Source organism: Callospermophilus lateralis, chromosome 2 (genome assembly GCF_048772815.1).
Source record: "Callospermophilus lateralis isolate mCalLat2 chromosome 2, mCalLat2.hap1, whole genome shotgun sequence".
Taxonomy (NCBI): Eukaryota; Metazoa; Chordata; class Mammalia; order Rodentia; family Sciuridae; genus Callospermophilus; species Callospermophilus lateralis.
The window spans coordinates 85,821,999-85,834,234 of NC_135306.1; the positions used below are offsets into that span (position 1 = coordinate 85,821,999).

Consider the following 12,236-nt stretch of genomic DNA (forward strand, 5'->3'; position numbering starts at 1 on the left):
AACTTTATTTCCGAACTCCCCTGAATGCACCCACGCAGCCCTTCCAGGAATACCACACACCAACTGGAACTCCCTCCACCTGAACTTCACCAACCAACATGAACTCCCCAGGAATCCCCCCCCCCCACCAGAACTCGAGCCCCAGGCGGACAGCAGGGGTCTATATGCAATAGAATACACAGCCTGTTTCAATCCAGGATCATCCAGTCACAGCAATTATACACAGTTTAACTTAATTATCATCATCTTAATGGCTCGCCTCTCAACCATTACTTCTGGCAAAATGCCAGGGGCCATTCCAACTCGGCTGTGGCTCTCAACAGGTATCTGGTGATATTTTCATAATATACTGATGGATCACATCCACCCTTTCTATTACCCTATCTTATCTCCTGTCCCCTTGGCACACTTTGCCTTTCCTAATAGCCCCCTTCTACTTCATGTTATCTGTCCCCACCCCTAGATTCCACATATGAAAGAAAACACATAATAATTGTCTTTCTGAGTCTAGCTTATTTCATTTAACATGATGATATTTAATTCCATTCATTTTCTTGCAAATGACAGTTTCATTTTTCTTTATGAGTGAATAATAATACCCCATTGTGTGTGTGTGTGTGTGTGTGTGTATTACAATTTCTTTCTTTATTAATCCATTGATGAGCATCTAGAATGATTCCATAACTTGGCTATCATGAGTAATGCCACCATAAAATAAGAGTATGCAGGTATCTCTATTGTATGATTTGATTTCCTTGGGTATATACCCAGGAGTTGTAAAATTATATCATATAATAGAGCTATTTTTCATTTGTTTGAGGAACCTCTATGATGTTTTCCATAATGGCTGTAGTAATATACATTCCCACCAACAGTGTATTGCCTTTATTTGTTATTTTTTGTTTTCTTGATAATAATCATTCTGACTGAGATGAGATGGAATCTCAATATAGTTTTGATTTGCATTCCCCTGATGGTTAAAGACATGGAGCATTTTTCATATAACTATTCGTCTTCTCTTCTTATTCATTTGAGTGGTGTCTAATTAGCTCATTTGTTCATTTATTGATTGAATTATTTGTTCTTTTGGTGTTAAAATTATTTGAGTTATTTATATATTTTGAATGTTAATAATCTGTCAGATAAATAGTTGGTAAAGTTTTTTTTCCATTCTGTAGACTGTCTCTTTACTCTGTTGATCATTTCCTTTGCTGTGCAGAATATTTTTAATTTGATAATTTGTAATTCTTGCTATTATTTCCTGAGCTACCAAAGTCCTAGTCAGGAGTTGTTGTCTATACATATGTCTTGGAGTGTTTCTTTATGTTTTCCCCTCTATTTTCAAACTTTCAGATTTTACATTAAGGTTTTTGATCTATTTTGAACTCATTTTGTATAGGGGGAGAGATAGGCATCTAGTTTTAATTTTCTATTAGTAAATATCCAGTTTTCCCAGCTCTACTTGTTGAAGAGCCTCTTTTTTTTCTTTAACATATGCTTTTGGTGATTTGTCAAGAATCAGATGGCCGGAGATGCATGAGTTTATTTTTGGCACTCTATTTGATCTCATTAATATGTGTGATTATTTTTATGCTAATACCATGCTGTTTTGTTATGAAGAAAGAAATTAGACACTAGAAGATGGAAAGAACTCCCATGTTCTTGGATTGAAATCATTGAAAGCAATCTACAGGTTCAATGCATAGTATAATATAATGTGTTTTGAAATCAAATATTGTGATGTTTCAGAATTGTTCTTTTTGCTCAAGACTGCTTTGGCTCTTCAGGATCTTTCATGTTTCTATATGAATTTTAGGATTTTTTTTTCTGGTTCTGTTAAGTATATTTTCTGTGTTTTGATGGGGATTTCATTGACACTTACATTGATATGGCCAGTTTAACAATATTGATTCTCCCAGTCCAAGAACATGGGAGGTCTTTCAATCTTCTGGCTTCTTCATTGTCTTCTTCAATGTTTTGTAAATTCCACTGTAGAGACTTTCACCTCCTTAGTTATCAAAGTTTAGTATTTTTAGAAAAATATTCTTATTTATGGAATTTTCTTCACCCAATCAAAATAATAAACAGAAAGGAGAGAACATACAGATAATTTTCACTACTTCTACAACACAGAAGGAAAATCAAAAAAGATACAATAGAAATGAAGATCCAGGAAAATCTCCAATTATCTTCCTTTCCATCAGTTTCAGAGTGTCAGCTTGAAGTGTCAGCTGGAGGTACCAGCTTGGAGTGGGCTGTGTGTCATTGTCATGGGCAGGAGAAACTGTGCTATAATGAAGTCTGATGGAACAGGAAATCAGTTTCATTGCTCTGGTGATTTTCTTGGGCAAGGTTCATCAAATGAATAGGTGACAAGATCAGGGTGCAGTGCTATCATGCCTGATATCGGTGGGGCTCTTCCTTTACGGGTCTTAGGTAAGGGCATTATGTCTGGTGAGGTTGATAAATGCCTGTGTCTGGTGTTCATGATATGATTTGGGATGGCCACATGTCCAGAAAATTCAATTTAATTTGATATGTTGGCATGTATGAGTTATTGATCAATTTCTACCTTATGGTACCAGGCAGATGGTGGTGGTTTGCCTGTGTAAACAAGGTTTAGAGACATTCTACCTTTGCACTTACACTCAAAATAAAATAGCTTATGGCAAAGTATTGCTTTATAAAATGGAGTAACTCCGGGTTAGGAATACCCTGAAAACTCTTGTTCTATACATCATGGAGTATAGAGCACAGCCTGCTCTCCACACTACTCCTTTATACTCCATTTTATAAGTGAGGGTCATCACAGTGGTGGGGAATGCTGAATCATAAGTGACAAATAAAGGGTCTTTTTCTAAAGAAAAGAAATAACTTCATTGCAAGTCAGGCCAGCAGGGCTTAGAAAAGGAAGCTGAGCTTTGGGCGCTTGTTCCTTATCATTTGCTTAGCACACTCAACTCTGGAGCCAGAGGGCATCAAGAGAAGTGGAATGTGATTCCTGAGGCCATTGTCTGTATACGGATATATGTGCTGACTCACTTTGTGTTATGCTGGTAGGAGGAAGACAGGGGAGCCACTGTAAAAGAAAAATTATTATATGACACTTGTTTAAGCACAGTTATGAAGACTTTATTCAGGGTCATTAAGATAGGTATAGAAACCACAGCAATGGGTATTATGTGAAGGAGAGATATTGGGTTCAAATTCAAATATGAAATGGAAATTGATGGCCAAGGAGTAGGATTAGGGCCAATGGACAGATAATTAACAAGAAACATCAAGGATAAAGGGGATCCACCTGAATGGACCTAACAGGATCCTTGATGAACACAGGACAGGGAGATCAGACGGCATCTGGGAGAAGAAAGATAAAGAGAAAACTAAGATATAGAGGATGATCAGATATCAAACATTGGTGTTCTTGATAAACTTAGCATTATTCTTTACTAAAATTAGATTTTATTTTAAAAAGTGTACATGTATGGTTTGCAGAAGTTTCAGAACCTGACCCAAGTTTGGTCAAGCAGGGAATCTTTTTGACCATGAAGAATATGTGCTGCCTGCACCTGACTGGGGCTCCTCATCTTCCTGCCCCATCAGAATCCAGGAAGGTAATTTTCCCTATGCCTCATGAGCCTGTCCTCCTTGATCATTTCTAGTAGACAAAATCCCTTTGTATTCCCCATGAATCAATTCACTGTCAGACTTTGAAGCTTAAATAAGTGAAAATGCTACAGGGATAATCTCAAGTATTAAAATAATGAGATTCATTTATTCAACAATTCTAAAAACACACAGAAAACAATCTTAAAAAACAAAACAAAACAAAACACAGAAAGGAAACAGGAGCAGATAATCAAGACTTAACAATTCCTCCAAGCCCTCAAAAAAAAAAAAAAAAAAAAAAGAAATCTCAAAATATACTTTGAACATTCTGCTAAATCACTGACTCCACTCTATGGTTGAAGTTTGTTTTCTTGGGTCTTGTCTCCATTTCACCCTCCTCTTCTCCATGGTTGCTGCCTCCATATCTTGGTGAAATAATCCTCCAACTGGACCTCTAACTGTGATCCCAAGCATTATCCTCAAAGCCAAATGGTCCATCCACTGAGAAACTCAGCTTCTACTCTGGAGAATTAACCCACACTCTTGAGTAAGGAAGCTTATCCTTATAAGGTCATTGTGAGGTTGTCAAAATAACACTTGACAGTTAAATATGGAGTACATTTGTTCTAACATGAGGAAGCAAGAATTGATTCTTTAAGTGCATTTTTCTATGCATGGGGTCCTATCTGCTGGGATGGTGTTTTTCTACTGTAGGAGGAAGAATCAGGTGATGGCAGAGGCACAGTCATATCTATGGAAGAGAATCTCTGGCCTCCAGAGAGTTACAGACTATAGATCTGGGGATGAGGATAAGGAGATGAGCTCTCCAAGGTCAGCTCCCTGTTACGTCCTGCACCAGAAGTCTTGACCATTATTTCACTGAAATATATCTATCACATTCTTTGCCAGTTTTCTGTCAAAGCAAGATTACTGTGGTTAATCTCAGATTTCTAGTGGAAAGGCTGAGCCTTAGAGAAGCCATTATAGAAGGGACATGTAGGTGAGTTCTAAGCAGAATGCAAGTGTACCATGCAAAGGACAATGAGCATAAAGTGAAAGCTTTTATGCTCATAAAATTTTGGTGATTGATTCATTTACCTTCTCAATGAAGTGGCTGATGGTTTAACTCTTCAGGAAAAACAAAGACCCCAGAGATTTATTTCACAAATGGTTTTGTATAAACATGTGTTCATCAGCAAACTGTTTTCTATATGGTATATAAAAAATAAACTATTTTTTCAGTTGCAGTCTGCTGGATAGTGACTTTTAAAAGTAATTTAACCAACTTAAACAAATTGGAGATGTTGATACAGTGGGGAGAGGTGATGTCAGTGTCCTGCATACTACCACTCTAATTTTGGTTTCCCAGCAGCTTAAAACTTGGTGATTCTATGTAAAGAACTATATCTGGTTTTATAAGAAAAAGAAATCTATGCAGATACACAAGAGAACATGTTTCATAGTACTGCATTTTAAATAAGACTCAGGAAGTTCTGCCAATTGCATTTTATTAAAGTCCAACTAAAGCTTGGTCCAAAATGTGACTATTTCAGCAATTAGAAGTCATTGAAGTTATTTTGTTATGACAAGTTTAGAGAAGTAGAAAGAAGAAGCAAATGGTTAGCAATAACACCTTTCTATTATGAATTATTTTAGAGATTTTTAAAAAGTAGGCACTTCAATGACTTGAAATAATTATATCTTTTTGTTGTTGTTGTTTAAATAGACTTCTCCCCTATTTATCTTGTAGTTAAATATTTTTTTTATTAATTGTAGATTCAGCCATGTTTGGTATTAAAAATGCATGTTTTTTTCCAGGCATTTATATCACACCCCAAGATACAAAAAAGGAAGCTGTTGTTCACAGAAGAACCTGACCCATAGCCTCTGACAGATTCTAAGGGCAGGTCCTAGTGCAGTTGTAGATATTTCCACCCTATGCATCTTATGGTGTTGTGGCCTAAATGTGACTGTAAAACCTATTCATTAAAATTAGTTGGGCTGGGCACAGTGTCACATGCTTGTAATCCCAGCATCTTGGGAGGCTGAGACAGGAGAATCACAAGTTCAAAGTCAGTCTCAGTAACCTAGAATGTCCCTAAGTAACTTAGCGAGACTCTGTCTCAAAACAGAAAGAAGTGGGGATGTAGGTCAGTGTTTAAGGGCCCCTGGGTTCAATTCCCAATACCTCCCCCAAACTAGTTGGTACCATTGACTCATTTATTGTGTCAAATTCATTGGTATATTTATTCTATTCCTTAAAGGCCTTAAAATAAAATTTTTAATAAATTGCTTTTAAAAATTTCATGTGGAAGGCTGGGGTTGTGGCTCAATGGTAGAACACTTGCTTAGCATATGTGAGGCACTGGATTCAATTCTCAGGACTGCATATAAATAAATGAGTAAAATAAAGGTTCATCAACATCTAAAAATATTTTAAAAATTCATGTGGAATGCCAAGATTATTCAAGAGGGAAAGAACATTTTCAACAAATGGTTGTAGTTAAACTGGAAATCCATATGCAAAAGAAAGAAGTTGGACCTCTCCCTTACATTGTATACAAAAATTAGCTTAAGTAGATAAAATACCTAAATATAAGTGCTGAAACTATAAAAACACTTAGAAGGCAACAGGAGAAAACCTTTTGTGACATGGGATTTGGTAAGAATTTTCAAAATAACATGGAAAAACAGTCAGTAAAAAAAATGAATTAATAGGATTTTGTCAAAAGTAAAAACTTTTCATCATAAAACAGCTCTGTAAAAATAATGAAAACACAGTCCACAGAATGGGAGGAAATGTCTACAAATCATATATCTATTGAGAAATTAGTATAAGAAAATGTAAAGAACTACTAAAACAACAACAATAAATACCAATTAAATAATGGGTAAGGACTTGACTAGATATTCTTCCAAAGAATATATACCAGTGGCAAATAAGCATGCAAAAATGTTCTACATAGCAATTAGAAAAATAAAAGTCAGTACTACAAAATCTACAATACAATGAAATATTATCTAAACTTAAAAAGGAAGGAAATTATGACACATGCTACATGATGAATGAAACTAAAAGACTTTGCCAAATAAAATGTCTAGACAAAGCACAAATATTGTGTGAGATTCCACTCATATGAAGTACCTAGAGAAGGTATCATGGTCTGTTTTGTACTGCTGTAACAGCACCTTAAAACCAGAGACCACTTGATTTTTAATGAACAGAAGTTCATTCTTTCACAGTTCTGGAGGCTGAAAAGTCTAATATCAATCTATCACATGTGGAAATGGCCTTCCTGCTGACTCATAACATGGTAGAGAGTCTCACATGATGGGAGGGCAAAAAGGGCAGTCACCAGAGGCAAAAAGACGGCCAAACTTGCCCTCATTAAGAACTACTCCTCTGATAAGAAATCCACTATCTGTTACAGGTTGAACAGATTTTCATCACTTCCGTAGGAGACAGAGCTCACATAAGGTCCTCCCAGCAGCTGGGGCAGCCAATTGTAGTGTGGGAGATAGTGGAGGCGGGCGCGGCCTCTAGCAGACTGATGGCTTTAAAGCTTGAGTCCAGGTGTTGCAAAACCAGATGCTTGAAGCTTAGTGACCTTTGAGGACCCAAGAAGTCTTCGGAGAGCACCTGCAGAAGGTTTGGCCACACCAGGTGAGTGCCCCAGCCTCACTGAGGTATGGCAGGAACAGGACTAAGAAGAGGGGAACTCTGTAAGGACAAGGTCTGGAAGACAAGTGCAACCCCCAGGAACAAGAGCATCTGCACAGTCAGGCTTGAGGTGGGGAAGCAGAATAAGATGTTTGCGGAATGCAAGGAGGCACTGAGACCACTCAGGGGGCCCCAAGTAGTGCAAGTCATGCAGGTCTGGTCAGGTAGGACAGTGCAGTTCCATCTTGTCACAGCCTGCAGTATGTAATATACTCTGGCCTCAGTGAGCATGTGCAAGGGCTGAAGCAGATGATAGCCCTTGGCCAGGAATTATAGAAGTGAGCCTGGGAGGCCTGACCCGATACCATACCCCACAGCCCTAGGACTTACCCGCCCCTGCCCAGGTATTCACCTGTAGTTCTGACTTGTGGTTACTTGGCCACTTTTCCAGTCCTTAGTTGGGTAGTGAGTATGGGTGTGGAAGGCACACTCTCAAGTGTGGAACTGCTGGAGTGGTGGGTGCTGTCCTTCTCAGTTTCCCGAGGAAGGGCATTACATAAAGCTTTCATTCAGGAAGGGGAGGTTCCAAGATGTGTATCATCTTCTCTCTATATTAGTCAAGAATAAAGTGTGAGATAGCCTGGAAAATTTTTGGGACCTTTACCTCTACTTGGCCTCAGCTGCCTCATTAATATAGTTTTTCCCAGGTGATCTCATTAATTGATACAAGACCTGGACCAATGGCGTTCTAGTTGTTGACTGAAACTTTTGACTGAATAGCAATCTTCACACCCTTATATGCTTAATTACCATTTCATACATTGACACAATTCCTCAAGCTCTGGGAATGTTGCTTTTAATTTTGATAGTTTGATCAAATCTGGCTTGGTTGCTTTAATCCAACCAAAACTGTTATGGTTTGGATATGAAGTGTTTCCCAAAGATTCATGTGTTAAGGGCCTGGTCCCCAGTACAGCAGTGCTCATAGGTGGGGTTTTTAAGAGGTAATTAGATCATGAGGGTTCTGACTTTATCAAAGGATTAACCCACCATGACTGAATGAACTAAGGGGAGGTTGTGAAAACTGAAGGAGATATAGGACTTTGTTGGAGGAAGTGAGTCACTAGGCGCATGCTCTAAAAGTGTTTAACTTGTCTCTTCCCACACCCTCCTTTCTCCATGGCTACCATGAGCTGAACAGTTTTCCTTCACCATACCATTCTGCTATGATGTTATGCCTCAACTCAGGCCCAGAGCAATAGGGTTTCAATGTAAGCCCAAATAAATTTTTTCTCCTTAGTGAAATTTACTCAGGTATTTGTCACAGTGACAAAAGTTAATTGACACACAATACTGTGAGCTTCTTTCACAGTCTTTGGATAAATTTTGGGGAGAATAATTGAAATATTTTTATTCTACCATGGCAGCCTTTATTTTTCAGGTGAAAGTAAGATGACTTTTTAGAAGGATAAATATAATCAGACCCTCATTTCTTTTCCCTTTCTAGGTTGTTGAAAGATGAATCCCTCTCTCTTCCTGGCCATCCTTTATTTTGGAATGGCTTCACCTGCTCCAAAACTTGATCACAGTTTAGAAGCACAGTGGCAACAGTGGAAGGCAAAGCACAGGAAAACATATGACATGGTTGGTAGCACTAAAACTGTCCAGAGGGACCTGGGAGAGAATGGTGTCTGTTGTTGTAGGAGTATAGCCACAGTAGCTTCTAGAAAATACCTCTTATGAAGCATTCACCTAATGGCACTTATTGTGAGCCCAATGAGAGAAAACACTCCCTTATTGTGTCTGAGCTTGGAGAAATACTTCCAGAAATGTAGAGTCATGCTTGGTCATGGTTTCTTTTCATATCTGGCAACAAATCCACTGGGTGAACATAGATTGGGTTGTAAGTATAAAGAAAGAGCATTAATGATATGTACTTCTAGAATGAAGAAGGACAAAGGAAAGCAGAGTGGGAGAAGAATATGAAAATGATTGAACTTCACAATGGAGAATATAACCAAGGGAAACACAGCTTCATCATGGCAATGAATGTCTTTGGTGACCTGGTGAGTGGAGCGGGGACTGGTTAACTCTGTGCTTCCTCTACTCAGTTCTTTAAAAAAACATATCTTCCTTTCCAACATTTTATTTACTTTTCCTTGAAGACCAGAGCAGAATTCAGTAATATGGTGAATGGCTTTCAAAATCAGAAACACAAGAAAGGGAAAGTGTTTCAGAAACCTCTCTTTGGTGATGTACCCAAATCTGTGGATTGGAGAAAGAAAGGCTATGTGACTGCTGTGAAACATCAGGTATGATACTGTTTAATTCAGACCTACTTCCTACTGGAAAACAAAGAGTAATTGACATCTTTACTTTGGTAGATTTGGGAGGGACATACAGTTAACATTTTTTTTCCTTAAGAAGAGAATATTCAAATAGATAAGCTGTTATAGATAAGTCTTGCTATGAATAGCTTTTTGTATTCTCCTTTCAGGGTAATTGTAATTCATGTTGGGCTTTTAGTGCAACTGGTGCCCTTGAAGGACAGATGTTCCGGAAAACTAAAAAACTGGTCCCATTGAGCGTGCAGAACCTTATCGACTGTTCTCTGTCTCAAGGCAATTATGGATGTTATGGTGGCCGAATGGATTATGCCTTCCAGTATATTGAGGACAATGGAGGCCTGGACTCAGAGGCATCCTATCCATATGAAGCACAAGTAAATGGATCATCTTGTGTTGTCATTTCAGCTTGGGTTTTGGAAAATGAAACACTTTCAGAGATAAGATGCCTTTTCAGAATTTACTTGCCATATGTTAGCATCAATCTCTGCAAACTCTTAGTGTTATCACAATTGTTACCCTTTGCATAATTCTCTGATGAGATGGTTAACATATCTTACTTGCATGTAACATGGAGCAAGTGAATAGAGTTCTAATGTGAATACTTTTTATGAACAGGTAGACCTAGGGGGTCCCATTAAAAATATATGAGCTAATTTTCAGTTTTACATTAACTGATAGGATTTTACTTCTTCAGATGATTTATAAGTGTTGACTTAGAAATCCTGCTGCAAACTGTTAAGGGTTGTGGTTCTAGCTCATGTTCCCCAGGAGGTGATGGCAATAATCAACTCTCTTCCCTGTTATCATTAAAAGAACCAGCCCTGCAGGTACAGTCCTCAGAACTCCGTTGCTAATGACAAAGGCTTTATTGACATCCCAGAGGATGAGGAGGCCCTTATGAAGGCTGTGGCAACTGTGGGGCCTATTTCAGTTGCTATTGATGCTGAGCATGATTCCTTTAAGTTTTATAAAGGAGGTAAGTATTTTTTATAGAAATTGATGCATAAAAATTACAAAAGCACCATGACACACAAATATGATTGACCCTTTGGCATGCAAAAGTTAATGTAAAATTTTGGGTGCATGAATTTTACATATTCATGTTCATTCTATACATGACAAATTTGTGTCTGATGTTCCCCTTTGACATTACTTGAAGTATATCCCCATGAATATTAGTGCCTCACAACATTTTTAAATAGCTATGTCATTAAATGTTTAGTTTACGTAAATTGATTTTTCTAATTATTGGATAATAAAAAATTTTCCAATATTTTTATTTCTGTTATTAAATCTGAAAAGAGTATCTCAATTCAAGTGTTTTTGCATTCTATGCTATTCCCTAAGATTGGCATCCTAGCAGTAGAATTATTTTCAAGAGTGACTTTTCATGTCTCTAGATATACCTTTTACTTAGGGATAGAAACCAATTTGTATTTCTGTCAGTTTTATATGAGATTCCTAGACTTAAAAACAATAGATCCTATTTTTAAATCTGATCTGGAATTTGTCATTTCAGGGGATTGAGATGGGTGACAGGGTGGGTCTGTGTCAGATTGCTGGAGTCTCTCACCCAGCATTGATTTTATTCTCCAGGAATTTATTATAATCCACACTGCAGCAACACTTCGCTGTCTCATGCTGTTCTGGTGGTTGGCTATGGCTTTGAAGGAGCAGAATCGGACAACAATAAATACTGGCTGATCAAGAACAGGTATAAGTTGCCAGTGAGATATAAATATGCAAACATATTTATATTTGAAATTCAAAAGGGTATTCTTGTTTCCACTCAGTATTTGGATACAGGTCCCAGAAATCTTTATTTAATCTGCTTGGACATAGAACTACTAATGTGTGATTATAACATTAAGATGTGATCACAAGCTTCCTGGGGGTATTGGGGTATTATTAACATGGTATGTAACACTGTATTTCTAAATTCTGAATTTTTTTATATATCTATAATACATCTTACTGGAAAAAATATTTTACTCTTGATTTCTCAGTATTGTGTCATTGGTATTGCAATTATTTTGGAGTCAAGAGTAGAGGTTATGTGCAGATTTAGACTCAAAAGTTTATACTTTGTGAACAAGAACATTTGTCTCTCCTGATTCCTTCTGTGAAGTCTGTGGCCTCTGGCACAGTGCTTAAATCTAGTGTCATTGTTAACAAATCCAATGAGCTTTATTCTCTAAGATGGAAAACTTGCTCTTCTTTCAGCTGGGGTGAAAAATGGGGCATGAATGGTTATATGAAGATTGCCAGAGACAAGAACAACCACTGTGGAATTGCCTCAGAAGCCAGCTACCCCCTGGTGTGAAGTCATGGGCAGTGATAATAAATGCCTATACTGGTGGCAACATGTATACAAGAGGGATTTCCATTTCAAACTGATCAGCCACTATTATCTTGGATCCAACATTTGAGTCATTGAAAACTCAGTATTGCTATGAATTCTGTGACACTTTATATTGATAAAATTTTATCACTACTCTACTGCCATAGATAGATTTGTATTATTGAGTCATCTAAATAATTTACCAATTTATTTGATTAATAAATTTTATTTTTTTTTGCAAAGGTTGACCATCTTTCTGTTTTTATTACACTGATTT

General features: G+C 37.4%; 1 protein-coding gene across 6 annotated transcripts; it reads left to right on the top strand.

Moving 5' to 3' along the window:
- The first annotated feature begins 8,788 nt into the window (after window positions 1-8,788).
- Window positions 8,789-11,941, top strand: Ctsl (cathepsin L). Of its 6 annotated transcripts, none has more exons than XM_076843533.2 (7): window positions 8,789-8,914; window positions 9,214-9,336; window positions 9,436-9,582; window positions 9,768-9,992; window positions 10,432-10,594; window positions 11,215-11,332; window positions 11,842-11,941. In XM_076843533.2, the coding sequence occupies exons 1-7, from the start codon at window positions 8,789-8,791 to the stop codon at window positions 11,939-11,941; spliced, it is 1,002 nt and encodes a 333-aa protein (XP_076699648.2). The 6 variants fall into 6 exon arrangements, with proteins under 6 accessions (XP_076699648.2, XP_076699649.2, XP_076699652.2 ...); XM_076843534.2 differs by having other exon boundaries at window positions 10,501-10,594; XM_076843537.2 differs by having other exon boundaries at window positions 9,936-9,992.
- Window positions 11,942-12,236: the final 295 nt, after the last annotated feature.

What these genes read in the sequence shown, in the direction of transcription:
- Ctsl (XM_076843533.2), top strand. Translation starts at nt 8,789, where the DNA reads ATGAATCCCTCTCTCTTCCTGGCCATCCTTTATTTTGGAATGGCTTCA. An exon ending in TGACTGCTGTGAAACATCAG is followed by an intron (nt 9,583 to 9,767) that starts GTATGATACTGT and finishes TTCTCCTTTCAG; the next exon opens with GGTAATTGTAATTCATGTTG. An exon ending in TACTGGCTGATCAAGAACAG is followed by an intron (nt 11,333 to 11,841) that starts GTATAAGTTGCC and finishes CTCTTCTTTCAG; the next exon opens with CTGGGGTGAAAAATGGGGCA.